The sequence below is a fragment of the Coccomyxa subellipsoidea genome (assembly GCF_000258705.1).
Source record: "Coccomyxa subellipsoidea C-169, whole genome shotgun sequence".
Lineage (NCBI taxonomy): Eukaryota > Viridiplantae > Chlorophyta > Trebouxiophyceae > Coccomyxaceae > Coccomyxa > Coccomyxa subellipsoidea.
Genome location: NW_005178035.1, coordinates 1058908 through 1084947, shown reverse-complemented (window position 1 = coordinate 1084947; position 26040 = coordinate 1058908). Strand labels below are relative to the sequence as shown.

The 26040-nt window shown below is 53.8% G+C and overlaps 5 protein-coding genes across 5 annotated transcripts; 2 read left to right on the top strand and 3 right to left on the bottom strand.

Annotated features, from left to right (window-relative positions):
- Positions 1–794: 794 nt before the first annotated feature.
- On the bottom strand, positions 795–9122 carry COCSUDRAFT_42089 (hypothetical protein; the record flags this gene model as incomplete). The annotated part of the gene is made up of 20 exons (XM_005647645.1): positions 795–837; positions 914–1303; positions 1605–1774; positions 2139–2385; positions 2567–2709; positions 2874–3021; positions 3513–3631; positions 4031–4153; positions 4587–4763; positions 5335–5428; positions 5631–5741; positions 6037–6301; positions 6600–6867; positions 7094–7207; positions 7631–7778; positions 8259–8350; positions 8496–8617; positions 8742–8841; positions 8953–8985; positions 9069–9122. The coding sequence occupies 20 exons, from the start codon at positions 9120–9122 to the stop codon at positions 795–797; spliced, it is 2961 nt and encodes a 986-aa protein (XP_005647702.1).
- A 353-nt stretch (positions 9123–9475) lies between these two features.
- COCSUDRAFT_66191 (hypothetical protein) lies at positions 9476–12179 on the top strand. The gene is made up of 5 exons (XM_005647644.1): positions 9476–10079; positions 10216–10349; positions 10563–10776; positions 11130–11290; positions 11547–12179. Exons 1-5 carry the CDS (start codon positions 9856–9858, stop codon positions 11654–11656), a joined length of 843 nt encoding a protein of 280 aa, XP_005647701.1. The 5' UTR covers positions 9476–9855; the 3' UTR covers positions 11657–12179.
- Positions 12180–12780: 601 nt separating this feature from the next.
- Positions 12781–14970, bottom strand: COCSUDRAFT_47519 (DUF179-domain-containing protein; the record flags this gene model as incomplete). Its single annotated transcript, XM_005647643.1, has 6 exons — positions 12781–12903; positions 13139–13289; positions 13573–13724; positions 14163–14300; positions 14418–14552; positions 14899–14970. The coding sequence occupies 6 exons, from the start codon at positions 14968–14970 to the stop codon at positions 12781–12783; spliced, it is 771 nt and encodes a 256-aa protein (XP_005647700.1).
- Positions 14971–15454: 484 nt separating this feature from the next.
- Positions 15455–23655, top strand: COCSUDRAFT_29142 (hypothetical protein). The gene is made up of 17 exons (XM_005647642.1): positions 15455–15566; positions 16092–16210; positions 16550–16708; positions 17153–17297; positions 17595–17719; positions 18129–18281; positions 18583–18668; positions 18952–19015; positions 19258–19319; positions 19442–19530; positions 19825–20003; positions 20665–20868; positions 21385–21550; positions 21977–22176; positions 22535–22583; positions 22728–22780; positions 23001–23655. Exons 1-17 carry the CDS (start codon positions 15560–15562, stop codon positions 23187–23189), a joined length of 2049 nt encoding a protein of 682 aa, XP_005647699.1. The 5' UTR covers positions 15455–15559; the 3' UTR covers positions 23190–23655.
- Positions 23656–23821: 166 nt separating this feature from the next.
- Positions 23822–24750, bottom strand: COCSUDRAFT_53525 (hypothetical protein; the record flags this gene model as incomplete). Its single annotated transcript, XM_005647641.1, has 2 exons — positions 24611–24750; positions 23822–24328 (listed from the first exon to the last, which is right to left on the bottom strand). The coding sequence occupies exons 1-2, from the start codon at positions 24704–24706 to the stop codon at positions 23825–23827; spliced, it is 600 nt and encodes a 199-aa protein (XP_005647698.1). The 5' UTR covers positions 24707–24750.
- Positions 24751–26040: the final 1290 nt, after the last annotated feature.

The following is a 26040-nucleotide window of genomic DNA, read 5'->3' as shown; positions in this document are numbered from 1 at the left end:
GCGTCATGTACCTTACGTACTGCTTTAAGTGTGCACTGATCTCAGTTGTGACTTGCAGTTGTGTCATTCTTGTGTCGTGTGGTTGCTTGCCGTTTTGTTTGGCAATTGCAATCCTTACAAGGACATTTGTTGTGGCAAATTGAGTGCTCAGTCAAGCCAGGCTGTAAGCTCATGAGGCATTGATCAATGGCTGTAAATACAAGCCTGATTTGCACAATAGATGACAACAGCATCACAACATCCATCGGTCCCTCCGCCTGGCTTAAATTCGCATGGAATACTGTCACCGGGACCGTTTGGAGTCCTTGCGGTGTTCCTTTCCTACAGGGCTTCTGTCTCTGCTCCTGTCTCTGTCCTTACGCTTCTTCTGGTCCCTGTCCTTCTCCCGCTTTCTCTCCCTTTCCTTGTCCCTTTCCTTTTCTCTCTCCCTTTCCTTTTCTCTTTCCCTTTCCCGCTCCCTTTCGCGCTGCTCTCTCTCCCTCTCCCTCTCTCTTTCCCTCTCCCGCTCTTTCTCCCTGGCGGCGCGATCTCTGGAGCGCTCTCGCGACTGGTCCCGGCGCCGGTCTCTCTCCCGGCTCTTGGAGCGGCTCCTGCCTCGGGCCCTGCACAACATCGTCACCTTTGATAACTTTATTCTTAATATTTTTAGACGCCTTTCCAATCCATGAGGATCAGGTGCGCCGCAGCAGTGTTTCTATGACTTTCATATTCATGGCGACAAATGCTCAGCCTCTTTTTACTTGAGATGCACCGCCTTCAATCTGCTGCATGCCAGCCTTGAGAACATGGCATTGTCAACCTTCACAACGATCTACATGCATCAGTAGATAGTAGCTCCTCAACAAAGGCATCACATCGCTTCAAAGTGCTGCATGCTACCCGACAAAATGCTACAGTAGAAGTGTAAGTGCACCTGTCTCGGCTGTGGCTGCGGCTGCGCCTGTCCCTCAGCCGGTCCCTGTCTTTCTCCCGCTCTCTTTCCCTCTCGCGATCCCTGTCCTCCTTTTCCCTGTCCTTGTCCTTCGGCCTGTCCCTCTCCTTGCGCTCTCTCTCCCTCCTGCTGCCGTTTTCCCTGTCCCGCGTGTCTTTTGTGTCTGCGCTGCGCTCGCGCTTTCGCTCTGACTTCTCCCTGTCCCTCTCCCTGTCCTTCTCTCTTTCCCTTTCCCTCTCCCGGCTCCTCTCTCTGTCCCTCTCCCTCTCCCGGCTTCTTTCCCTGTCCCTCTCCCGGTCCCGATCTCTATCCCTGTCCCGATCCCGGTCTTTCGCCCTGTCTGAATCCCTCTGCTTCTCCCTGTCGCTACCCCTGCTCGCAGCAACCCATGGCCACATCAGCAACAGAGCGAAAAAATTTTTACGGCTCAACCCCCGGCTATCGACTGAATAAGCACACTTCACGGTCTCACTGACGAGTACAACTCAAAACCAGTGACATGTGTTCAGCTGAATACATGTCACTGAACAGAGATTTGCTAGCTGTCACGGATGGGCAGGGAATAGTAAGACTTCAATATCAGGCTGTATATCAGGCTAGGCACATCTCGGGACTGTAGACCGTTTTGGTAAAATTGCAGGATTGGTGCGGATCTGTGATGCTCGTAGCGCACCTGGCGCTGCGGTCACGCTCGGCTTTGCCGGCGGCGGCTTTGGAGTCGAGGTCGCGCTCGGCCTCGGCCAGGAGTTCGGCGCGGCGCTCGGCGACGGCCGCATCCACGTCATCGCGCGCCATGCCGCCCTCCTCCAGCTCGTCCCGGTACAGCATCGTCGACACCTCCACCTGTTTTGGCATCAGAGCATTGGTCAGACGTGAGAAATGCAGTGGATATTCGACATATAAATAAGTGTGCACGAAGGTGACCTGGTAGATGCTCTAGCATCTGATAGCGAGTGTAAGTTGTGTCCAAGGCGTGTCAATGTCACGGATTGAAGGTAATCTGAAAAGCAGTATATCATGTGCAATGATGTCACGGCTCACCGCCGTACAAGCTTCTCCCCCAAGCACTGCTGCCTGGCACACCTCAAGCAAGCAAAGGCAACAAACGTCCCTGGTACTTAGTAAAAGGCATCCGCCCCAGCCTATGCGTTCCAGCGGCAAAGGCGCCTTCAGCAACCATCCTGCGCAGAGAGGAGGGAATCTTCACCTGCCGCAGGCGTAGCCGCCGCTCCTCGTCGGCGCCGTCCGTGCGCTCGGCTCCGCCTGCACCGGAGGCCGCCGCGCGGCCGCCGTCGGCTGGCTTGGGACTGGGGCGGGGGGCCCCAGACCCCCCGTCGGCGGCTGCGGGGGCGCGGTCCTCCGCCAAGGGGTCCGGCGGTGGGGACGCGCCCCGCTCATCCCGTGGCGTTGCCTCTGCGTCGCTGAAAATGTCGCCGGGCTCCTCTGCCTTGGCACTGCGCATGCAGTCCAGACGTCTGTATTCACCTTGACCAGGAAGAATTACCAGATTGTTCATTATATATCATGGCAAACCCATTTTCCTCCATGCAAAGTAGATGTTTCATAGCCTATCAAGCTTCAGGTGGCGAGAACTTTGAAGTGCATCTGGGAATTGGGGAGGGGAGTGAAACGCACTCATCAAACGTTGTTGCAGGCTCGGTATCATAGTCGACGAGGGTCCATTTGGACACGATCTCCGGCTCGGGGGGCTTCTTTGCTGGCTCCGGCGCAGGGTCTCTGTTGACGTCAAAGACGCTTGGCGCATTCTTCTCAGCAAGCTGCGCCCAGCGTGCCACAATTCAACATCCAGATTGCCCGCACATAATCAGTGCATAGCAAGGACGCCACAGACGACGCAGTGTGTGTGGCAAGCCACCTTGATTGTGCAACAAGCCGGCCATGCAAAGGGCTTCTTAATGAGAAGTGCACAGTTGGTGCCCACCTTGACAGCCAGGTCCTCATTGTCAGCCTTGCGCTCTGCAGCCTGTTGAGCAGCCTGCTGAGTTGCGTCCGGCTTGCTGCTTGCCGGGTCTCCATGCAGGTAGGAATGGAGCGCCAACAGGCGGGACACCTGCGCGCCGCGGCCGCCCCTGCACGACACACAACTCACTTCAATCACATTTGCAAATAATTTATTTGCATCATCCCTGTCTAGAGCGGGGTGGCACAGCTCACCTTGCAAAGGATGGGCTCTAAGCAAACACCAGCAGCCTTGAGAAGCAAACTGTTGCAAAAGCTAATGTGCCAGTCTTGAAGCTTCTGGATCTATCAGCCCATGGATAGCAATGAGCCAAGACCCCATTGCACCCCAGCCCAAGAAATCAAGAAACTGAAAGCCTGGCACCCGAGCGTAGGTATCAAGGATTCCACTGGGTTCGCATTTCCTTGTCAGAGTATGTGACATGGTTTAGATGCAAGAAGGTATAAGTGTCTCACAGGAAATGCTACAAAACATCTCTATGCATTGCTTACTAGCCTGTCAAACCTGTATAATATTGTTGACCCTGTTGTTTGAATCTGGACCAATAATCGCATAATGAAAATGTCGGCAAACCCAAAGCCTGAGGCCATGGGGGCATACCTGCGGGAGAGGCCGTTGCGGCGGCAGCGCGTGTCGAGCTCGTCGCTGGATAGCGCATTCAGCTCTGCAGCCAGCTCCGTTTCATCACCTCCCGAGCTGGCCCCACGCAGAAACATCGCCTGCAGCCAACCACACCCCAAAAAGCATTCACCACCTGCTCTTCCTTCTGCGCCATTTCTGGAGTGACACCCTCCAGACCTCCACAGGCCATGGTCTGACCATCTGCTACAGTGTGCAAAATGTTCTGTGTCTTGGACAACGCAGGGGTCCACACATGCCTCTTTGAAGCACGGCAGCACACAAAGGGCCAGGGAAGGATTTACAACCAGTCACACGGGCCAATGCGTGTGGAGGAGAATGTTTTATCCACTGGACCCAACACCTATGGGTGGGGCAGTCTATCAGTCTATCACATGAAATGGATCGTGCAGGGCTGAGGCTTTCCAACACCAGCTTGACCTCTACTTAAGCAATCTATCAGTCTAATACATGACGTGAAAGTTGCAGGGGAGGGGCACCTGGAGGCCGTTGAGGAAGTCGTCGGAGAAGATGAACCAGGAGCGCCAGATTCGCAGCACACGCAGCACATGCCGCCGCAGTGACTCCTGCGCCATGCGGCTCTCCACCGACCGGTACGTCTCCTGCAGCCGAGCAACAGACACATGCCACGTCACATCCAGTACAGCAGAATTTCACAACGACATGCATGCACTGCAGGTGCCAGCATGTATAAGGGTCGGCCTGGCAAGCAACTGTCTATTAATCTAAAGTATTCTAGGAAGTAATTCTATATAAGAGTATCACTAAGTGAGTGGCTATTTCAACTCTTTAAGTGTATGAGAGATGGAAGCATGCAGTGTGGACATCTGAATTGACAGCAGGACAGAATAGTCACTAGCGCTTCAGAAAAGGGCATCAGTCCAGGACGGGCTCCGACGCCTTTTGCTGACTACACAGACGAGCCACAACCCTGCTTGAAGTGCTGGACCCATGTGCACGAGTCAACACATGCTCAGTCTTTAGCCAAATGACCCCTTGCACCGCAACACATTGTGATGCGTAGCAGGGCGGCACCTGCAGGGACTCGAAGATGTCGGGGAGGTGGGCTTCGAGCAGGGAGCGGTAGCGGGAGGCGTTGCGCACGGGCGCGGTGGAGTTGTGCAGCACGTCCGACACCAGCATCAGACGCGCCACCTTCACCGGCACCGGCGTCTCCGCCAGCGTCAGCGCATCAGCCATCGTCTCCGCCACCTGTTATTTCCAGGCCCCTAAAACATTTGTTTATTTCCCTGAACCCTTTGCATGTCTCTATGCTCTGTCGAGCGACAATCCGATGGTAAGAGTAGGCCCATCGACCGAGCTGGAGGCTTGTCTTAGCATCCTTGTCTTTCAAGTCATCTGCTAGATTTTAGGTACATCTGGATCCCAAGGTCCAGAGACAATTCTGTCCCTATGCATGCATGTGTCTACCCCTTCCCTGACTGGGCAGCACATTCCACATCAACCCCAAGGTCGACATGCACGCCATGCACAGCCACAGTGCTTGAAGAGGTACGCCATCAGACAATATATTGCATAATGACGTCACATTATCAAGATTACAACAATACTTCACAAACCCTGCCATTAGTTATGCCTGAGCCGGGAACGGCCACCCTTGGCGGCTCACTCAGGCTCAGCGCAAGGGAACAGGGATGGTGCTGCAGTATGTGTGGGGGCCACAACCCGTCAGGGCATTCCCAGCTCAATCAGTGCTGCAGTGCTTGATCGTTTCTCACAAAGTGTGGCAAAAGAGTAGCCCCCGATGTGAACATGCGCGCACCTCTGTGGCGGACTCAGCGTTGTCCAGAGCAAAGACCATCGCCTCGCAGATGTCCGGCCGCGCAATTGTGATCGCACGCAGCAAGTCCTCAAATCTGTCACACATCAGGGATTACTAAAGATGCACACTCGCAAGTGGACCCAACTCTCATTACTCATTCACTCTGCTTCTCCTGTGCAGGGGTGTTCTCGCTCCACCCTAAAGAACTGATCCTATAGTGTGAGAAGATGTCCTGGCATCATGTTTCTGTGCAGACGCAAAAGCAGAGCATGGCGGCAGGGGTTGCAGCAGCGCACTTGTCCCGCTGCAGGTCGGACAGCGGCCGGTCCTTGTCCTTGGCCTCGCCTCCGCGCTGCGCCGCCGTCTGGTGCGACCCGTCCGCAGCCATCATTGCCGGTGGCACCCACCTGCAAACCCAAGATCCTTCAAGGTGCCTTACTCTAAGCAAAAGCACACCCTAGCAACCAATCGCCCTTGGTTGAAGCCCTGAACGGAGAACTTCTAAACAAGGCTCCAAAACCATTCCATAAAGGCCAAACGCGAGTCAAATGGAGCACAGATGTGGTGAAAGCTGGCATGATGAGGATACTTTGGGGTAACGGCGCGAACAAGGACAAAATCTTGAACTTCCAGCGTGAAGATGCACTTTGTGTGTGCTGGACTTGTCAAATACTGCAGCAGTGAAGGATGGGAGTGCAGCACCTGGGTCCGCCTTCCACCATGACAAAGGGCTCGACGCGCCAGCTCTTGAGGGAGTCCCCCGAGGCCAGGCTGAACAGGCGCCAGCGGTAGTAGGCGTGCTCGGAGCAGCGCAGGTCAAACAGAAAGGCAAACTCCGGGTTGGCCGCCTGGCCGGTCATGACCGCCTGCTCAAATGCGCAGCCGTCCACCACCACGTAGCTCGCCATGGAGTCGATTATGAAACGCACGCGGCTGTCGCCTGGCACATCCACCACTATGTCCGGGCCTGCGCTCCAGTAACACGCGTCCTTTCAGAAAAAAAAGCAAAAATATATTTGGCGTCGTTGCTACCTCGCTCAGCGGCAGGGATATCTGCCTGAGATTATGCTGCAGCCCCAGCCTTGCAGCCCAAGAACTTGGCTCAACAGGATGCGCAGGGGCACTGTAATGGCTCATTTGAGGACAGACCTGCTTCCACCATTTCACATTGAGTATGCTCAGCCTTGACTAAAGCGGCAGATCAGCTAGGCCAAGGAATGCAGGAAACGGACAAGAAGGATACTGAAAGGCTTAAGAGAGCCCACCGACGCCCTCAAGGCTGTCCTCGCCGTGCGGCGGCGCGACCCAGGGCGGAGCGGCCTCCACGCCCGGCGGCGGGACGGCAGCTCCGGCCGGCTTGCCGAGCGGGCCACCGGGGGGACCGCCGGCGCCCGCGGGGGCCCCAGCTGTGGAGGCGGAGTAGAGGGGCACGGGCGGCAGCTGCACGGACTTGCCCCAGCCCAGCTTCAGCTCCAGATCGTGCAGGATCGCGCCGTTCAAGTCTGCCTTCGCCCGATCCGCTCCCGCTCGCGTCTGCAGCAACCCATCACGAATGTTGTTCACCACGTGGGCAGTCAAAGCAACTAGACTCGGCGAAGCCGGCACTGGGAACCGGAGAGCACCTCTAGGCGAGCACCTCCCAACACTGTGCTATCTGCAAAATTTTCATGGTGATCCATCATGAACATTTGGTAGCATCTGGCAACAAAACGGAATGACTACTCATGATTGGGTCAGAATTGGTTGGAGAGGGGTTCACCATGAAGGCCACAAAGCCGCAGTTCCTGCCTCGGCGCCGCTGGTCTTCATCTCGCGGCCACATGATCTTGACGCTCGCAATGTCGCCAAAGCGCCCAAACTCCCGCTTTAGCACCTGGCAAGCATGCCACACATATGCACCTTCAGCAACATGCATTCTTTGCACTGACCCCTGTAATGCTCACAGATACAGTTGCTAGTCGCCTCATGCCTGTGAGCGGGGCAGGCTGACAGAATCTTTGGTTCACCCTTAGAAAGCGAAATTGGGAAGGGTGCCATGGCTGGATCTGCAGCATTTAATTGCATTCCCACGACAGGACAGAAGTTGTAGTCACTAGAGGCACATCTCCTCATCCACAGGGGCCACAGAAACGATGCCAAAATTCTCACGCCTGTGGCATTGCCGGCCGCTACAGCTTGCAGCGGGCATGCGTGGAGCCGGTCTGAGATGCTTCTAATGCATAGCAAGCCCCCGAGGTGGTGCAGCAAGTGCCAGTCAGTGTCCTGTTTTCCTCAGGCATGCGGGACGGTGTCTCACCTCTTCATCAATGTCCGGTGCCAGGTTGCCCACATACAGATTGGTGGTGTAGGGGTCTCCGTCGTCGAAGGAGCCTGCGCCGTCGTCCTCCAACTCGATGCCCTGCTCGCGCCGCAACCGCTGCCGCTCCTCGCGCGCCTCTTGCTCCCTTCACAGCCGCCACGTCGTGCCAGGCACAGCATCGCCGTCAGTCCCATGCTCGTAGTGCAACTGCTTGACCCTATGCTTGTTTTGACCTCTCCACACAGGTACATCGTTCTAAAGGAAGCCTTTCCTTTCTTCAGTTCTGCTAGACCAACGCAACGTCTGTAATCACGCATGACCAAAATCCAAAGTTCTTGCACTGCTACCACCACCAACTGTGTTCAGCTTGAAGCCTTCTGACACTGGATTAGAAGACAGACTTGCACTAAGCCATTCTTACTATTGAACCCTGATGTCACTGCAAACCTGCTCACAATGCATTGTTACAATATCCTAAAGCATAGCACGACCAACGCAAAAAGGATTCACATACTGTTCTAGGGGTACACAAATTGGGCATGGTGGGGGTTCTTAGGGAGGATAATTGGCTAAGTTGCTGCCAGTCAGCACCCTGCCGCGGCAGCCGGGGGGGCGTCATGCATACCGCTTGAGATTCTCCAGCATCATGTCAATATTGCGGGGCTTGCTGCGATCACTACGAGAGGAGCTGGGTGGCAGCGCCGAGCCAGAGTCACGCTGGCAAGTTTAAAACATCAGCCCAAGTCAGCCGCCTGCCATTTGTGTCTCAGAATGTGTACAGGGCATGGGTTGCCAAAGCAGGAAGCGGACAATGTAAGACACTGGGGATCAGGCATTCAGCAGAAGTGTGTTGTTGGCATACCCCGCCTATGGATGAGAAGCCGGAATCTCTGGTGGGCCCACGATTGGCTGCTGCGGCCGCCATGGATGGCGGCAAGAAGGATGGCACATACTTTCCGGCTGCTGCCTTCTTCTGGCCTTGCCCTGCCCAACATGCAGGCCTTCAATCTTCTGATCTATGCTAGGTGGAGAAGTTACAAAAGCAAGTAGAGGGCAGATCAATGCCAACCAGCTTGGGCTGCAGAGGAGCCGGGTTGGATGGTGCCACCCCGCAGGAAGGCTTTTGGGCCGCTGCTCTCCTCAGGCTTGGCATCCCCAAAGGATTCCACAAACTCTTCGTACAGCTTTGCTGCTTCTGCTTCCTCTTTCTGCATCGATGGCATCAAGAACACAATAAAATGAGTGGGAGGAACGCAGAGCATGAAAAAAAGCAGAATACCAAAAGGGAGGGACAGCTGTGGCAGTGATGGATGCCTGACCTTCTTCCTCTCTTCTTCCAGCTCCTTATGTCGCTGCACGCGAACAATGGCGATTCAGTCAGATCTAGAGGTCCTGCGCAGGTCTTCTGGCAGATGGCAGAGGCTGACAAACTCACCTGGAATGGCGTCTTCTTGCGTTGTCCAGGAAACACAAATGCATCCTTTCCCATTTTTGGTATTGCTTATGGATCTAGGTATATTGGCGGAGCTCTATCTCGAATGTGCGACGATGAAAGGTCTGATCCAGAGATCGAATCCAGAAAGATGATATCAGCAAGCGCCATTCAGGCACGACGGCGCACCAGCATGCCTTGGACAAGTAGCATTGGTGTCATCTGTGCATCTTTGGATACCTGTTCTGAGCAAATACGATGAGGCCAAGAAAGCAATGGAGCATTTACATAGGGTTTTAATCCAAGGGGTTGGTACCAGGTTGGGGTCAAATTGGGCGGCAAGCCCTGGCCCACGGGGAGCAGGCCAGGTGGAAGCAAGGGAGAGGAAAATTCCATGGCGGAGGAAAATCGGCTGGACCAATTGCAGCCTCATCCAGTACCTTGAGAGAGATTTAAGAGTGTCCTGCCAATGTGCTTACCTGATTGCGACAATTCCAGGAAGTCAGAACCATCGTTGTAGTATTGTACATAGTAAGACAGTTGAACAACCGGGTTTGCATCAGAAGCTAGTTGGGGATGATGTGTGGGTCTTCTATTTGATTTGGAGAGTTCATGCAACTGATGGGCATGCCTGTGGGATCTGGTGCAATAGAAAAGTGTATTCGCCGAGTCTGACACAGAACTCAAAGCGCAAAAATATTGCGCTCAGACATCATAGAAAACAGATCGCTATACAAACGTACTACAGCGAAGCACCAAGATATCAGATTGTTGAAGGCCGCACGAAACGATGCGAATAATCGCCGGGGCTTCAGTATTGTGGGCCTGGTTAATCCTCTTGCCTGGCAGTGAGGGAGGTATCTGGTCAAAGCCGGCGGTGCGAGGCCAACACCATATCCGCGAACATCACATCCCACAGATTATACATCAGTCCTGGAAAGACGAGAACGTACCCCAAGGATTCAAGCCCTGGCAGGACAGCTGGAAGAAGAACCACCCAGGCTGGGAGTACAGGTGGGTCTTTCTTCCACAAGAATCTGAAATCCCTGCACATACTTGCTTTGCTGTTCATGCTACTTTGACATGCAGTGCCACCCAAAGTGGAGGTTTAGTAGCGATGAGTGAGACATCAAGTTGCTGTGCAATGCAGATTATGGACCGATGTCGACAATAGGAAGCTTGTGCTAGATCATTACCCCTGGTTCCTGGACACATACGATGCGCTGCCCAAGCCCATCATGAAGGCAGACAGCGTGCGATACCTCTACATGTACCATGTAGGAGGTGCGGAGCCCCCTTATGAGCACTGGTCTTGCACTTCGCCACCACTGACCCATTCTGCCGCCTTCTTAGAACAGTGCACCATGCTCAGATCTTTGTGCTGCATATACTCGGCTTGCTCCTAGCAATTGCAGGTTGGCACAAGGACGTTGACAGCGGAACAGGATGATTCAGCATCACTTCAATACATCAAGGATGCATGCTCACATGGCGCAGGGGTGTATGCGGACTTAGACTTTGAGTCGATAAGGAGCCTGGAGGATGTTTTAGCGGGGAGGCAGGTGGTGCTGGCAGAGATGACAGAGGAGGAGTGGGACCAGAAGATCCCCAATGCCTGGCTGGCCTCCACCAAGGGTCACCCCTTCTGGCTCTACTGTATCCAGCAGATCATCAAGGCCGCCGGCTCCTGCGCCGCCACCAACACCGACCGGTGCGCTTGCGTTTGTTTCTCTTTAGACATGCTCACTACGCGGGCGGAGTCCTGGACACCTCGTCAAAGAGTACCGTATGACAAATTAAAATAAGGCAAGGTTGTGGAAGTCTCAGCAATGCTCGCAGTGAGCAGGAGGTCAGCCAATGCTGATAGCCTACCGTAAATCCACATGCAACAACATCTCTTTTGGGTGTCTGAGAGCCAGGCTGGAGGATCTCTTGCTGGGCAGATGATATCCAAGTCACTTATGCTTGCTGACGGCTTGCAACCCGTAACTTGCCTCATGTATGCGTAGGGTGGTGCCCTTATTTGTGAGTGCTTCATTGAGACTTTGTGCTGCTTTGTGACAGGTGGGACTGGCTGGAGGCGACCACGGGGCCGGTGATGCTTTTCCATGCGGTGGAGGCCTACAAGAAGGTCAAGGGCCTGTCGGGGTTGACCATCCTGCCGCCCGGCGTGATCTACCCCATCGATTGGCGCCGCACCGTCTGGGGCCCCAAGGACGGCCCAGGTGTGCCCTCTCCCCATTCTCACTGCTGTCATTCTTATTTAAGCATCCTGCCAACTACTGTGCAAGACGAGGGCTAATTACATGCCCTTATAGTGAGGTCGTGTCAGTCGAGAGCAGCTCTGTTTTCAAGAGTGCAGCCTTGGGGCACTGCCCAACCCAAATCCCTGCGAGCACAATATTTTGTGCCTGGACATTGTTGCGTGCGCAGCGCGCAGCTGGGTATGTACCTTCTGACTCAGCGTTGGTGGCTTCGCAGGCGACGAGTTCAGCATCTGCAATCCGCCGCACCCGATTTTCAACGAGGATCAGTGCAAGGCTCGCTTCCCTCAGGCCTATGCCATCACATACTGGACGCACACCTGGTGACCAGCCCAGCAAAAGGGAGGACCTGAGAGGCTGCCAGCATGCAGGCTGCGCACTGATTTGGGTGGATTTTTCCACACCTGCATGGCTGCTAGACTCGTCTGGCTGTTCCTGCCGATGTTACTGGGAGGTCAGACAGGCAGAGCTGTGCCACAACGCGATGTGTACCTGTACAATGTATGGCCACCCGTTGAATGCCATTCCTCGGAATGATGTGTTGCCGGACCTATCTCGAGAGAGGAAACTGTGCTTGCATGAATTCCTAGCCGATCTCACTCTGGATTCGTTTTTATTCTTGTGCGGTAGTTAGATTTCAGTCAAAAAATGATTAGGGCCTGTGTTCTCCTTTCATTTCATTAGGTGTGATAGGCTCTGCTGCTGGGCTGGTGTATGGAATGACAGCAACGACATTTGTTCCATCTGGGGATCTTCCGTCATCTAGTTGCGACACTTGGTAGTGCCAATCCATTTAGCCAAGGAAGCTCCTTAGATAGCTCACAAAGTTGTGGTTAAAGTTGTGTCTTAGAAGTTGCTGCAATTTGCATGATCCTGTCAAGAGCATTTCCTAGGGACAAGGAGGCAGTGCAGTGCTCAACAATCCTTTGATGAGAAGCTCCGCAAATGCTGAAATTTGCCCATCCAAATGGGGGACTTGTAACACAGCTCTAGATCTACGTTACGGTTCACACTGTCTTGTTGAGTGATCATCACCGTGATACGGTGCATATGTGTGCCATTTGGCCATGCAAATCGTGTGCCACAATTTGAATTTGCAGAAAGCTCTACTGTCACAGTGTAGTACACCTCTTTATCTGATTTTCAAACCCTGCCCACAGACAGCATCATGCTTATGATCAGGGATCTTGCTCTTTCAAGCATTTGAAGTCGACGCCAGAGAATCTGGAATTTTATGCATACCACAAAGAAACTCTGCTTAATCATCATCACGGGGTCCGGCAATGTTCAAATAGAGCACTCGTGCACACACAAACACTCTCATATCTTAAAACAGCTTGCAAACCTGCCATTTGGCAAATATCTTCCAGCGAATTAGTTTTGGTGTTGACATCAATGGTCAGCCGAGTGTTTTCTCAAGATATGCACCTTATTTCATCTGCTTAAATAGGTCAGACTGCATCACCATCGCGGTTCTCTGAGGGAGGGGCCGGGGTTCCCATGATTTCAGGGTCGAACACCCCCTTCTGGGCCTTACTAAGCTCTGCCAGATCACCCCCAATCAGGTTCAGCACCTGCACAAGCACCCCAACAGGCTCAATGCACGACTGAAGAAGCCAAAAAGGCACACAACATTGCTGATGCAACTCCCTTACATGCAACTGCTGCTGCATGATCACACAAACTGACAGGGCAGAAGCACATGTCCTCAAAATACATATCATGTTACAGCAGACCTTATGCAAGTGCATGAGAATGGAGCAATGCTCTCTCTACACAGGGTGACATCGCGAACGCAGGTTTAAACACCTGGTGCCACATCTCGCGCCCCGAGTCTGCGCTGTCTGCGCAGCCCTGCTGGAGCACCAGGGCGCTGCTGGCCGCCGCAGTGAACCACACGCCCGACGCGCATTCCCTCTGTAATTGCCCCGCACCCCACCCCGAGTACCTTGTGAACCACCTGTTCAAGAATTTTAAGTCCATGAGGCAATGTCCAGCAAAAGTAGCACAATTCACTCATTTCTAAGAAGTACTGAGTCCTCCTCTCTGGTTAATTGCAGTGAATCTAGTCCCTAACTAAGCAATGAATAAATGTCTGCTCTGTGCTTTTGTAATTGAAGAGGGGCAATGGTAAGCGAGCACTGCAGAGCAGTGGCAAGGTGGTTTCTCCTGACCAACGTATGCTACATCAAGCGAGCACTAAAAAGGAGTGGCAAAAGGTGATTATTTAACAGGGCGCCCACTTGAAGTCTGTGGCTGGCATTCTGCCCTGGCTGACAGCAGCCTTGGCCGCATCAAAGCCCCCCATGTTGATCCCTCGGATGATCTCCACTGCTTCTGGCAGCTGCCCGTGGCAGTGCAGCATGTGCATCGAGTTGGGGCTCACATCTCCACCCTGCACGTACCAGAATTTCTTTTGATGGAGCGCTGATGTGCAGGCTTGAAATTATGGCATGATGAAGGTCACCAGTCCCGCTTTCAGCTGCTCCCATCGACACACCCGTCTTCAGTCCGCCCAATCTAGGGGAGCACCTGAGAAAATGGGGCCAAAGAGATACGGCCTGCCCAAATCGAGCTGGAAATTGAGGGGCAGGGGAGCTCGAAGAAATAGCATATTCACAGACAAAAAAGACCAGAGACTGGAGGTTCTTAATGCAAATGCCTTTGTGTGGACCATCCTAGTTGCATTGGGCAAAGATACGGATTGCGAAGTAGCATTGCAAAGATGGAGCTGTCTTTCAGCCTCAGGTGTTCTGGATGATGCTTGTCGTATGGCTGAAGCATTTGCAGGCCTGTGTACAAGGGAGGCGCCTTCTGAAAATGTGAGGCGCACCAGGAAGAGACCATTGTTGTTGAACTCTGGGCAGAGCGCCTCCAGCCCAGACATGGTGCCAATGGTGTACTGTGTGGGCTTGTTCAGTATCAGCCCGGCGCTGCCCTGCTCGCTGTGCTCGAAGATGAATATGACAGCCTGCGCCAGCAGCATCTTCCTGTCACTCTTTTACACTGATACTAGAAAGAGAGTGTAGATCAAAGGACATGCAAAGGAGGCAACCCATGTGCGAGAGGCGACAGGACATGATATTACCTGCGCAAAGTACTGCTGCTGGGTGGTGAACACAAGTGGGTGCGCGATGAGCAGGCACCCCTTCTCTGGGAAGTTGATGGAGTGCGCCCACAGCTTCGACTCCTCGTCAGGCTCTGTGGACTTCTCACTGACGCCCTGTGCACAGCAGAGAGCGAGTTGAGCAAAGCAATAAGGAGAACTGCTGTTCTGGCTCCAGATTGCACAGCCTTGAAGATTACCTGCTCCTCGGTTCTGCCAGAGGTGGATGCAGTTTGCCCAGCAATAAGGCGTGCTCTGAACTCCCTCCAGTCAGTGTCTGCAGCGCTGGCAGGGAGGCTGTCAGGAACGGACAGCTCCGGTTTCCCCTCATCCTGACCTCCACTGCTGCTCCCAGCGGCGTCCCTACGATCGGTGAAACGAGGTTCACATACTTCCAAGAGCACACCTTGTGAATACAGCCACAGGATACGTGGTGACCCCTGCTAGGTTTCGAGGCCCTCACCTTGCGTCGGCTCTCCCGATGAAGGGGCGCCACTTTGTGCACTTCTGTGCCTGCAACAAGGGATTGCCCCATCAAGGCTTGCTTTGAACAGGGGAACATGCACGTGCGCAAGAAACGAGAGCCACTGAATTGATCCTTACTTGTCGCTGTCGCCAGCACAGAGCCCTTGAAGTTCCAATAAAGTTGTTCAGAGGAGCATCGATAGGAAGCATGCCCCGCATTCCTGCGTGTGGCTGCATCAAGAGTGCCATCTCTCAAACGTACTGTGACCCGGGATTCTAATTCCTCAGCCTGACTGTTTGATGAGAGAAGCTCACTGCCAATTGAACATCTGTACTTTTTGTGCAACGAATTATCCAGTGCATGCGCGAGAGATGCCTTCCCGGAAAGCTTCTCCCAAGAAACTCAATCGCCAGGCACATCCTCTCATTCGCCAGGCGGAAGCATTTACGACGACGAAATATTTTGGCGCATCCCACATGGAGTCCCTGTGGCCCATTAACGCAGATTTGCTCTCTGGAAGCCAGTTGTTTCTCTTCGAGATCGAGCAAGGCGTCGCCAGTTCGTCCCGTTCATTAGCTTGTTTCTCGTATAAGCTGTCGACACGAACGTATAGGCCGCACCGTTGCAACAACCGGCATCTGTGTGTTTTCGGAGCAACATGGGCGGTGAGCTTCGTGCGCTTGCTCCATCACATTGTTGCGTGCATTTTGTTCACCTTTGATTCTTTGAATTAAGTGTAATGCACTGCAAACATATTTAAGAAATGAAATGGTTGGAAGGGTTGCTGCCGGTGAGCACAGCATCGATATCGCGCATACGTATGCGATTGCGTGTCTCTTGCCAGCATAAATCTGGCTTCTTTCCGGCAATTTCTGTGGAATAAACTCGCTTGATCATGTCTTTCTAATTGTAGGAGTGTGAGATCACACCGCTTTCCGGCTGTTGCTGGGGTCACAGTGCCTTCTGAAACCAGTGACTTTTCGTATGCAAGACCAACATATCTGAGCATTCCACAACATTGTGATGTGTTTCGTGTCGATTACAGACGTCGTATGAGGGCATCAAATGTAATAGATGACGCACACACTCTCTTGTTAGCTGGTACCCAGCTGGTCTTGGAACTTACCACCCTTTGTACCTCCTGTACCTGCCATGCAGAGAATCAATATGCATCTGCTTGCCTGGTGCAGTCGCACATCCCCTGGACCCCCTCACGCCAGAGGAGATCAAGGCCGCAGCAGCTGCCATCAAGGCCACTGCTGCGCAGAAGGACCTCTCCCCTCTGCGCTTCAACGTCATCACCCTTGCAGTACGCTCGCCTCCCTCTTGCGCCACTTTGTCATCCTTTCACCTTGCGACTCTGCAACCTTGTTGAGCACATGCCCACTTCACCAACAACCGGCAACAGCACAGAAAAATCAAGCAGCGTCGATCCCATGAATAGATCTCAACCAATCATGGTCTGTAGACTAAATGTGAACAGTGAATGATGCAGCTCTCCGCAGCCAGAGTACCGGAACCTCAATGAGATCCTGCAAATGGGCTATGTGAAAATGCCAGTGCTCATGCTGTATGCTGCCAACGACAGCATACATCTCTTGGGTCCCAGCTGGTCAAGATGATCACCAGTCTTATGTCATGGTTGCAGGAGCCCACAAAGGCGGAGTTGGTGGCGTACGAGGCCAACCCGGACGATGTACCTTCACGCGCTGCTGACGTCATCCTGCAGGCCTACCCCAAGGCGCCCCTCATCGAGGCCACGGTTCTGCTCTCCGGCGCCAAGCCCGCCATCACTGCCTGGACCGAGGTACACCTAGATCATTAGTCACAAAATTAATTGATCACATGAGAGACATGCGTAGACATGTAAGTGTTGGGAGCGCCCGTCAAGCAGTTGCACTTAACAGAGGTACTTGGAGGAAGCATAGGGGCTTGATAATAGTGCAGATCTGGTGTTTACCGCTTTATTGTGTGGGCTATATTTGGTGTAGGAAAGTAGAAAAGATATTGGCGAGCCTGGCTTTAGAGGCAGCGCAGTTCACCCCGCACCCAGAAAGCGCACTGTCTGCCCGGTGAGAGTGTGGAAGACGCTGCTTGCCCGGTGGCAGTCTGAAGAAGCCCCCTAGACATGCAGGAGGGTAGAGTGCAGGCATGCAGGCCGGGAACAGCGCCGGATTGGGGTCGGTGAGAGGTGTTTATGGTGGGTGGATGATGGTTATATATAATGGGGGGAGTGTGCATGCGCTTGCAGATCCAGGACAGGGAGCCGCTGCTGACGCCGGAGGACTGCATCTTGGCGGAGGATATTGTCAAGGCGGACCCCGAGGTGGTGGCTCTGCTGAAGGACCAGTACGGCCTGACTGACCTCGCCCTAGTCGCCTGCGACCCCTGGTCAGGTAATTGTAATCCACTGGACCCTCAGGCGCCAGGTTGACCTGCTAAACATGAGAATACCTGGTAGGAGGGGCAGGATGCAAAGACAGGCCTGGCTCGGTAAGTGCCTATTGCTGATCTCACCCTGACACCCGTAAACCTCCGGGAAATCTGCTTGAAAGAAAAGCTGCGCTCTGAGGTTCTTTGCTGGTGCAGCAGAGGCATTTCTCACACGCAGGGCAGAGACACAAAAGCAGGACAGAAGCAGTGGTAATGCAGGGGTCTGCGTCACAGAAGGTTCTGACATGGACTGTGTGCAGTGCACATGCCGCCGATCGAGGGGCGGCTGATCCAGACGTGGATGTATGAGCGCACCCACCTGGATGACAATCACTATTCCCACCCCATCGACTTTGTCCCCATGGTCGACCTCAACCTCAAAAAGGTGCCCTTCCCTGTGCATCACGTTCATCTGCTTCTCCTCATAACATCCCACCGCGAGAGTAATCAGAGCCCACATCACAAGGCCTTTCGCAGATCCCAATGCTCTGGATTGCACGCCTCGCTGGTGGGTTGGGCTAGATTGGTCTCAGGGACTTTGCTTTAAGAAGAGCTGATTCCAGAAGTATTGGGCAGGTTTTGGCTGCTGTGTGTATGGAGGAGTGCCGGCCTGCCAAGGGCAAGTGCAGCATGGGCGGCAGTCCTGTGCACCTACCAATACTGCCACTGATTTCTGCCGGGCACTGATATCTGCCGGGCACTGATTTCTGCCGGGCACACATGCAAGAATGAATGCAGCAGGACATGCAAAAAATCTACATCGTTTCGTAAGGGCACTCTGTATGCACATGCAGGTGGTGCAGATAGACTTCCCCTGGAAGGACGCGGCCGAGCCGTGGAAGGTGCCCAAGGCAAACAGCAACTACCACCGCAACCTGATGGACAAGGGCTTCCGCACCTCACTCAAGCCCCTCAACATTGACCAGCCCGAGGGACCCTCCTTCACCGTGCGCCCCTTTCTAGCTCCCTTTCACTCATGTATTCCTCTCTATCATCTCTTTCTTCTTGGAGTGCATGTGATTCTTGAGTACACATGTGTTGCAAATCAAAGGGTAAAACTGGTGTCTTCGGGTCCCAGTGGGGTGCTTCCTGTCATGCCAGTCACTCCTACTCTACTTGGCGGCTTTCCACTCAGCAAGCGTGAATGTTTGGCATTGGTCCTTTTAGAGTTAAGAGGGGCAGGCCGAAAGGTACACATGGGCGAGGATATGCTGCATGACTTTAAAAGTGTTCACATATGGTGTGCAGATTGAGGGCAACCTGATAAAGTGGGAGAGGTGGCAAATCCGCACCTCCTTCAACTACCGCGAGGGCCTCGTGCTCCACAACGTCGGGTGCGTCTCTCATGCACTCGGTCAACTTTTCTGCTTCCAAAAGCCAGTGCACAAGCAATGACCCTCCCACCTGACTGCTAAGACAGGCATTTGCGCATCATTCCAGCCTGCATGTGTCGCTAGGGAACATGGGCGTCTCCAGGTTTTCACATTGGCAAGGACATCCATGCATGGCATGAATCACCTGTTTGCCTCCTTTATCACGCCCCAGGATTGATCAGGGATTTGAATGTATTGGATGCAAGGAGAAGGCTTGCTGAGAGGTTGGCTGTTGCTGTGGCAGGTATGAGGACGGCGGCGCTGTGCGGCCCATTCTGCACAGAGCATCCCTTGTGGAGATGTGTGTGGTGCGCTGCTGCCGCCTCCTGCCTTTGCTCTGCGTCAGTGCTCTAAAAAGGCCACCTCACACTTGTCAATAACATTGCTGACTGGACATATTATGCCTCCTGATGACTGTGGAATAATATAGGGTGTCACAAAGCCTGTCTGCTTGAGGTCTTGTGTGTCCCCTTCTCACCGGCCCGGCCCGGCATCTCCAAATGTATATTCAAATTTGAACAATGGACCAATTTTCTCATGGCTGCTGCAGCCGTACGGGGACCCGCATGCGCCGTTCCAGCGCAAGTGCGCGTTTGACGTGGGCGACTACGGGTACCACTCTTTGCCAGAGCGCCACTCTTGTGCCTAGCTTAATGTCCATCAACATGCAACGGACTGCTTGCTTGACATCATGACGTCTTACTGCCATCCTGTGAGTCTTGGCCTTGTTGCAGGCTGGGCTTCTGCGCCAACAGCCTGGAGCTGGGCTGCGACTGCCTCGGCCACATCAAGTACTTTGACGCCGTCCTCAACGACAGCAAGGGTAAATTCCACTTCCTGTGATCTGGCGCCCCTGTCCTCACATTACTGTGTTGTGCTCATGGCAAGCACCTGCCTGCCTGCCGCACCTCTTTATTCAGTGGAAAGCCAATCCTCTGTGTCAAGCAGGTTTTATACGAAGGAACTTGTGTATTTTTTCTGCAGCACTGACGCGCGTGGGCTGTCACAGATCGGCACAGATGGCTGGTTTCCAGACCCAAAAGGATCATCTGGTACCTATCTGCGCCTAGTCCAGTCTGTATAGTCACTGATCCGTGACATGGGCTGTTTTTTGCAGGGGAGCCGTGGGCGATAAAGAAGGCAGTGTGCCTGCACGAGGAGGATGCGGGCATCCTGTGGAAGCACATGGAGTACCGTAACGGGCACGCCGAGGTTCGCCGCAGCCGCCGCCTTGTCCTCTCCTTCGTCGCCACCGTTGTCAACTACGAGTACTGCTTCTACTGGCACTTTTACCAGGTGCGCCTTGAGCCTTGCTGCAATTTTTCAACGCCATTTAGTAGTGCGCGGGCACACTGTTCTTGTGATCATGTGCTCAATGTTGGTGAGGCGTGTTTCTTCCCACTCACTTCAATGCCAGACCGGCTCGGGCTGGTGCCGCCCAGTCTACTTGACTTCTAATGTTCCCCTTGTAAGGAATACAAAGTGCGCTCACCCGGCTGTCCACTGAACCCTGATGCTTTTACTAGCACTTCTACCAGGTGCAATTCGAACCCCTGCTGCAGGATCTCAGCGCGTTCTGCAAATGCGCAAGTCCACCGTTTTGATCATTATGCTCGTGTGCTCAATGCCGGCATGCAGCATTTACCGCGCACTTCAATACCAGACAGGCTCGGGCTGGTACCGTCCAGTCTTGTTACGTTCCCCTTCTAGAAAAAGCAATGCGCGCACACAAGGCTGTCAAGTAACCTAACGGTGCCATGCACTAGTTCCGGCATCCTCCCTGCACCTGCACTAGAAGACGCAGCTATGACAAGGCATGCATGCTTGGCAAGATGGCACTGTCTGTCCAGCAGGGCATGTGTACAGTGTCTGATTGCAACGTCGCCCGGTTTGAATCACAGTTGGCCTCAGAATGCAGCTTGCATAAATCTTGATGGTGGGCTGCTCGCGCGCGCAGGACGGCACGATCGAGTACCAGATCAAGCTGACGGGCGAGCTGTCAACCAACCCGCTGTCCCCTGACGAGGACCCGGCAAATCCGCGCTACGGCACGCTCGTGGCGCCGGGCGTCAATGCGCAGGCGCACCAGCACCTGTTCTGTGCGCGCCTCGACTTCTCCGTCGACGACCCGGCCGGCGGCAAGGCCCTCACCGTCAGTGAGGTGCGGCCGCAGCCCCTCTGAGTATAAGATTGCCAGGGGTGGAGGCTTGTACATGGAACGATCTCATGCATGAAGTGCACGCCACTAGCTGGGTCTCTGCGTGGTGCCCTGTAGTGCAGGAAGCAGTCACAAGTGATGCAAGCATCTTTTTGCACTGCATACAGACCAGGATGTCAGATGCACCTTGCGTGGAATTCTTGCTCCTGCTGCATTCCAAAGCAATCCATTCCTGTTCCAATTCCTCCCCGGACTAGGGCCTTGAGCTCATTTTGCTGAGCTGAGGCTCACAGAACAGAAACTTAGAGGCATGCATGCAGCTCCAAGCAGTAGGACTGTTTCTGGTGGTCAGGGCAGTTGGTAGCACCTGGCACGCGCCGGATGATTTTGACAATAGCGAGAGAGATCCTCAGGCAGACTGCATGTTTCACGGACTTCTGTGGAACAGGCAACAGGGGTGATCAAAGGGGGTTTTGCTGTACCTGGCATGCACTTAAGAGGTACTTTGACGCGGTGCAGGTGAACGTTGAGGCAATGCCGGACGGCCCAGAGAACCCATACGGCAACGGCTTCATCGCGGTGGAGACGGATTTGACGAGCGAGGCGAAGGCGCAGCGCGTGTGCGACCCCAGCAAGGGCCGCATGTGGAAGGTCAAGAACCCCGAGTCCCTCAACCCAATCACAGGTGACCTCTCAGCCCCTCTCTTCCTCGTGACCCCCAACCGCATGTAGTGGGTGCTACGGAAACGCAGTTGTATTGGGACCCTGCCTTTTGTTTCGCTGGCTGTGCCAGTTGCCATTGCTAAGCTGCACGTAAGTGATTGAAGACCCTCTTCAAGCCTAATATCTCCAGTGCTAGCTTGCACCAGTGCTGATGGCAGCGGTGCTCTTGGCAGGCATATTCTGCAGGAGCTGGCAGCAGCCTGTGCTGTGCAGGTCTTCTTAGAATGGTGGCATTATCAACTTTTTGCTGTGCAGTCAGGCCAGTGCCGTGCAAAGTCAAGCCAGTGCTTTCTTCCGCTGGTGACAATAACGATGAAGCTGCACAGGCAGTGCAACTGCTGTGCCATGTCCTGCAATGACAATAATGAAAACATGTGCGCTGCTGCAGGCAAGCCAGTGGCGTACAAGCTGATGACGAATGCGGCGCCGGTGATGCTGGCGACGCCCAGCAGCCTGCTGCAGGCGCGCGGCGGCTTCGCCCTCAAAAACATCTGGGTCACTCCGCACAGCGAGTCCGAGCGTTGGCCCGCGGGTGACTACACCATCCAGTCCAAGGGCGGCGAGGGACTGCCCCTCTGGACCAAGCAGGTCCGCCGCGTTCCCTCCGATCTTCTTACTCTCTGTAATTCGTGAATCGCCTTTTATGTACAGAGCATGATCCTTTTGGTGTGAAATCCGTCTACGTGCCTCGTTCTTCTCATGGGAGCCCATGCGCCAGGTTCATTTGTTTTCTGGGGGCGCTGCAACAGCAGATATGTGCTTGTGACAGGAATGGCTGGAAGATGACGGGGTTTGCTTGTCCTGCTCGGCCATTGTGCATGCATGCCTCTGCACAGCAATGGAATTGAAGAGAGGGACTGCGTCAGGAATCTCCGCTTGAAATCCATCTAGCAACAGGGTCATGGGAGTGGATATATAGAATTTGAATCTGAATTTGTGGGTGCAGAACCGGAGGGTGGACAGCGGCAACGACCCAGTCGTGTGGCACTCCTTCGGTGAGTCGATATTTCCCCTGTGTCATTTTTGAGATTCTGGCCCTCTAGCCAGCTTTTCTGCTTGAACGTTCCCATCATTCTGGAAATTATGCAGCCATGCGTCATCTTGATTAGGCGGCAGCTTAACAGATGTGCTGCGTGCAGGTGTCACACACATTGTGCGGCCTGAGGACTTTCCAGTCATGCCTGTGGAGCACGTACGTTCCCTCGTCTGTTGCCCCCTTTACTGGTCAACACAATGCTAGTTTCTTGCTGCCACTCCTGTCTGAAGCAAATGTTTTGAAGCGCGCAGCCTTGCACCGAGCATTGGCTGGCGTTTTGCTGTAAATTGTGGGGCACACAAACTGTCTACAGATTGATAGACATTCCAGTGTACCTGTTGTGCTACGCATGAACGGGATGTGATTGCCCATGCAGGTGGGCTTCACCCTGAAGCCCTTTGGCTTCTTTGACTGCAACCCAGGCGTGGATCTGCCATATGCAGCCAACGCCGCCAGCAAGCTTGTGAACGGCTGCTGCAACGGCAACGGCGTCGCAAACGGCCATGCAAATGGAAACGGCCATGCAAATGGGAATGGCAATGCAAACGGCAACGGGTACCACTAGGGGAGCAAGCCAGGAAAGTGCTCCTCAATTGAGCAGGCTTTCGGTTTCCTTTGTATTTTGAATGAATGTGTCTATTCCTTAGTTGATGGTAATTATGACTTGGGGTCCGTGGTGGGGTTTGTTGGGGTCCTGAAATGCCCACATGCACAGTGCATTTGGACGCATTCTGCAATATGGTGGGTAGGATTCTGTCCAGAAACACTGACAAGTGCTCCCTCCTTAGGGACCTGTCATTAAGACTGTTAACATTGACAACGATCAGCGTACGAGAAGGCGTTCATTTGTATATAGCAATCCGTGTCTACTCTGCATACGCAGCCTTTTTGTTGACCATTTAGGATGTGTAACTCTGATTATCCTTGTCGGTTTTATGGCAAGTCATATATTGGAACGTATGGTGCTTGTCTGTAAATTAATGGTGCAATTGCAAGCCTGATCAGAATTTGTAGTCCGTTGTTGTTTCTACCAGGTCTGCAGAGAGACTGCATGCATGGGTGCTCAGAGAGGTGGCATGCCGACCCCTCTGTGGCTTTCTCTGTGCTGTTGACTCTCCAATGATCAGGTCACTTCCTGATTCAAGGCATATGAGCTGCCATCATTGTCTGGGTGAATACGGCATTATCAATGAAGCTGAGTCATGAACTGGCTTTACATATCGTCATCTTCCAAGCGGCAATGACATCCTTTGCTGCTGCGGCTATGACCTTGTCAGGCCTCTTGCTGAGCGCCTTCACTCTGTGCCCAATGCCCGTCTCCCTCAGAAGCGACGCAGTTACTCGCGCATCTCTCATGACACTCAATTGCTCCAACACAACCTTTGCGACCCCAGGATCCAATGGCCCTCCACTCGCCACACATGCTTCAATGGAAGTGCACATCTCATGCAAGCGCCTGCCACTGCTCTCCTCTTCTGTCCCATCTGCCCTTGGCGGCTGGGCGTGTCTGCTGGCGATTCGGTGTTGCTTTCCAGAAAGGCTGGCAGCATCTGGGGATTGTGCGCCTGTCGCTGCTCCTGTTGAAGCCTTTGCCAGGAGCTCTGCGGCTGATGACAGGGCCTTTGCCTCGCTGCTGCTGTGAGCCAGCTTGCTCAGGTAGACTGGCTTGCTGGCGCTGGTGGAGTAGCACTCCTGCTCCATCACCTGTGCAGCATATCAAGTCAGTGACATGCAGGACTCAGTTGCATAAGAGGGCACAATCGCCAGAGGTGCAGCTTCAAAAATGCCTCTATGAGACCGGGCAACATGCACATTTGAAGGAAAGGTGGAACCCAGTGTGATTTTGATTCTCAGCACAGCCATCAGCGCTACACGGCCAACTTCAATTTCCATATCCATATCAAGAAAACAACACAATGAATTAAGGTAATGAGGCAAATAGTCCAGGCTTGCACTTATAGTCATATTAGAAGAGGAAGATCTCACCTGTGCAGCTGCTGCCAGATGGGCTTCGTCCACACCACTCCCCGCAGGGCTCCCTCTCAGGGCTGCGAGGATGCGCTGCATGCCGGCATGCCGCATGGCTTCGCTCACAGGCGCGGTGCCCAGTGCCGGCCTGGCCGCCGGCGCCGCCTGTTTCGCCTCCAGCTTGCGCAAGATGAGCTCTCCCTTATTGCCTGCAAGTGAGAACATAACAATGATGATGATTCTTCTGAAAAACTTAAAACCACCACAGAAACCGCTTCGCAAGGCAAGGTTTGGCAATAGTTTGAGGCAAGTGCAGCCACCTTGCTTGTCAAATCTGTCATTTTGAGCTGATCTTCCTTGAGCCATTCAGCTCCCGTGTCAGTGTACTCGAATGATCTACCAGCCAATGCACCCAACAAAAAAGTTTACTGTGTCCTTGGCGTATGTCTCGGACAAGCATGCATGCTGCAGACCTCCAGTGGCTTCCTTGGAGCTCTTGTTGAAGCGCAGCTCGGCGCTCTCCAGCTCCTGGAACATGGCCGCCTGCGAGGAGGGCCCCGGCCCGCGGCTGCGCTTGGCCGCCTTGCTAGCCGCCTCAGCCGCCGCCAGCATGGCGTCCTCGTCATCACTGCTCCCTGCGCACAGCCATTGCTTTAGCATGTGACCCAAGATGTTGTACCATATGGTGACCTCTGCTTTAACAGTCAGCCTTGTATCCTGAGCATTGCTCTGCTGACATGAAAAGGACGCGTCGGCTAAATGGACCCCACATATTTTCTGGGCACACACCTTTGACTGACTCAATCTCGTCCTCATCATCATTATTGTTGTTGTTCTGGTTGTGGCCATGAGCCATGAAGCCCCTCCCTCCAAACCTCTGTTCTCGCTCCCTCACCCTCTTTGGCCCCTCTAACGCCATCTGTGACACCTGCACAACAAGCATCCAACGTCCTCAATCGAGCTCCCTCGCTCTCAACCAATGCTCTAAAGCTCAGTAAAGGGACAGCCCTGTCCCACGATACAGAGTTGATGGCATCATTCGAGATGCAGGCTGCGTGAGTGTCAGCCATTTGCTTAGATAAGTGATATGCTGACCTGCTGGGACACTGTTTTGCGATCCAGGCACCAGTCACAGCCAGAGCATGACACCGACAGGCGCTCCCCAAAATGGGCCAGCAGCTGAGCCCTTCTGCACTGCTCGCCCACACAGTAGTTCACCATCTTGGAAAACGCCTGCTGCCCCCTGTCCACAGTCGCATCACTAGTCGCATTGCTGGCACCTTTCTTGCGCTTCCTCCCCTGTTCCTTGCCTGCGCGTAGATTGGAGCCCATACTTGCAATGCTGAACATTGGATCACTCACCAAGCCATCTGACAACTGTCACGTCCTCTGTGCACAGGTCCCATGTGTAACATCCACATGCCAGGAGGCAGATGTGCCGAGTAAAC

What these genes read in the sequence shown, in the direction of transcription:
- COCSUDRAFT_29142 (XM_005647642.1), top strand. An exon ending in TTTGACGTGGGCGACTACGG is followed by an intron (nt 19,320 to 19,441) that starts GTACCACTCTTT and finishes GCCTTGTTGCAG; the next exon opens with GCTGGGCTTCTGCGCCAACA. An exon ending in CGTCCTCAACGACAGCAAGG is followed by an intron (nt 19,531 to 19,824) that starts GTAAATTCCACT and finishes TGTTTTTTGCAG; the next exon opens with GGGAGCCGTGGGCGATAAAG.
- COCSUDRAFT_66191 (XM_005647644.1), top strand. Translation starts at nt 9,856, where the DNA reads ATGCGAATAATCGCCGGGGCTTCAGTATTGTGGGCCTGGTTAATCCTC. An exon ending in CACCCAGGCTGGGAGTACAG is followed by an intron (nt 10,080 to 10,215) that starts GTGGGTCTTTCT and finishes TGTGCAATGCAG; the next exon opens with ATTATGGACCGATGTCGACA. An exon ending in CTACATGTACCATGTAGGAG is followed by an intron (nt 10,350 to 10,562) that starts GTGCGGAGCCCC and finishes CACATGGCGCAG; the next exon opens with GGGTGTATGCGGACTTAGAC.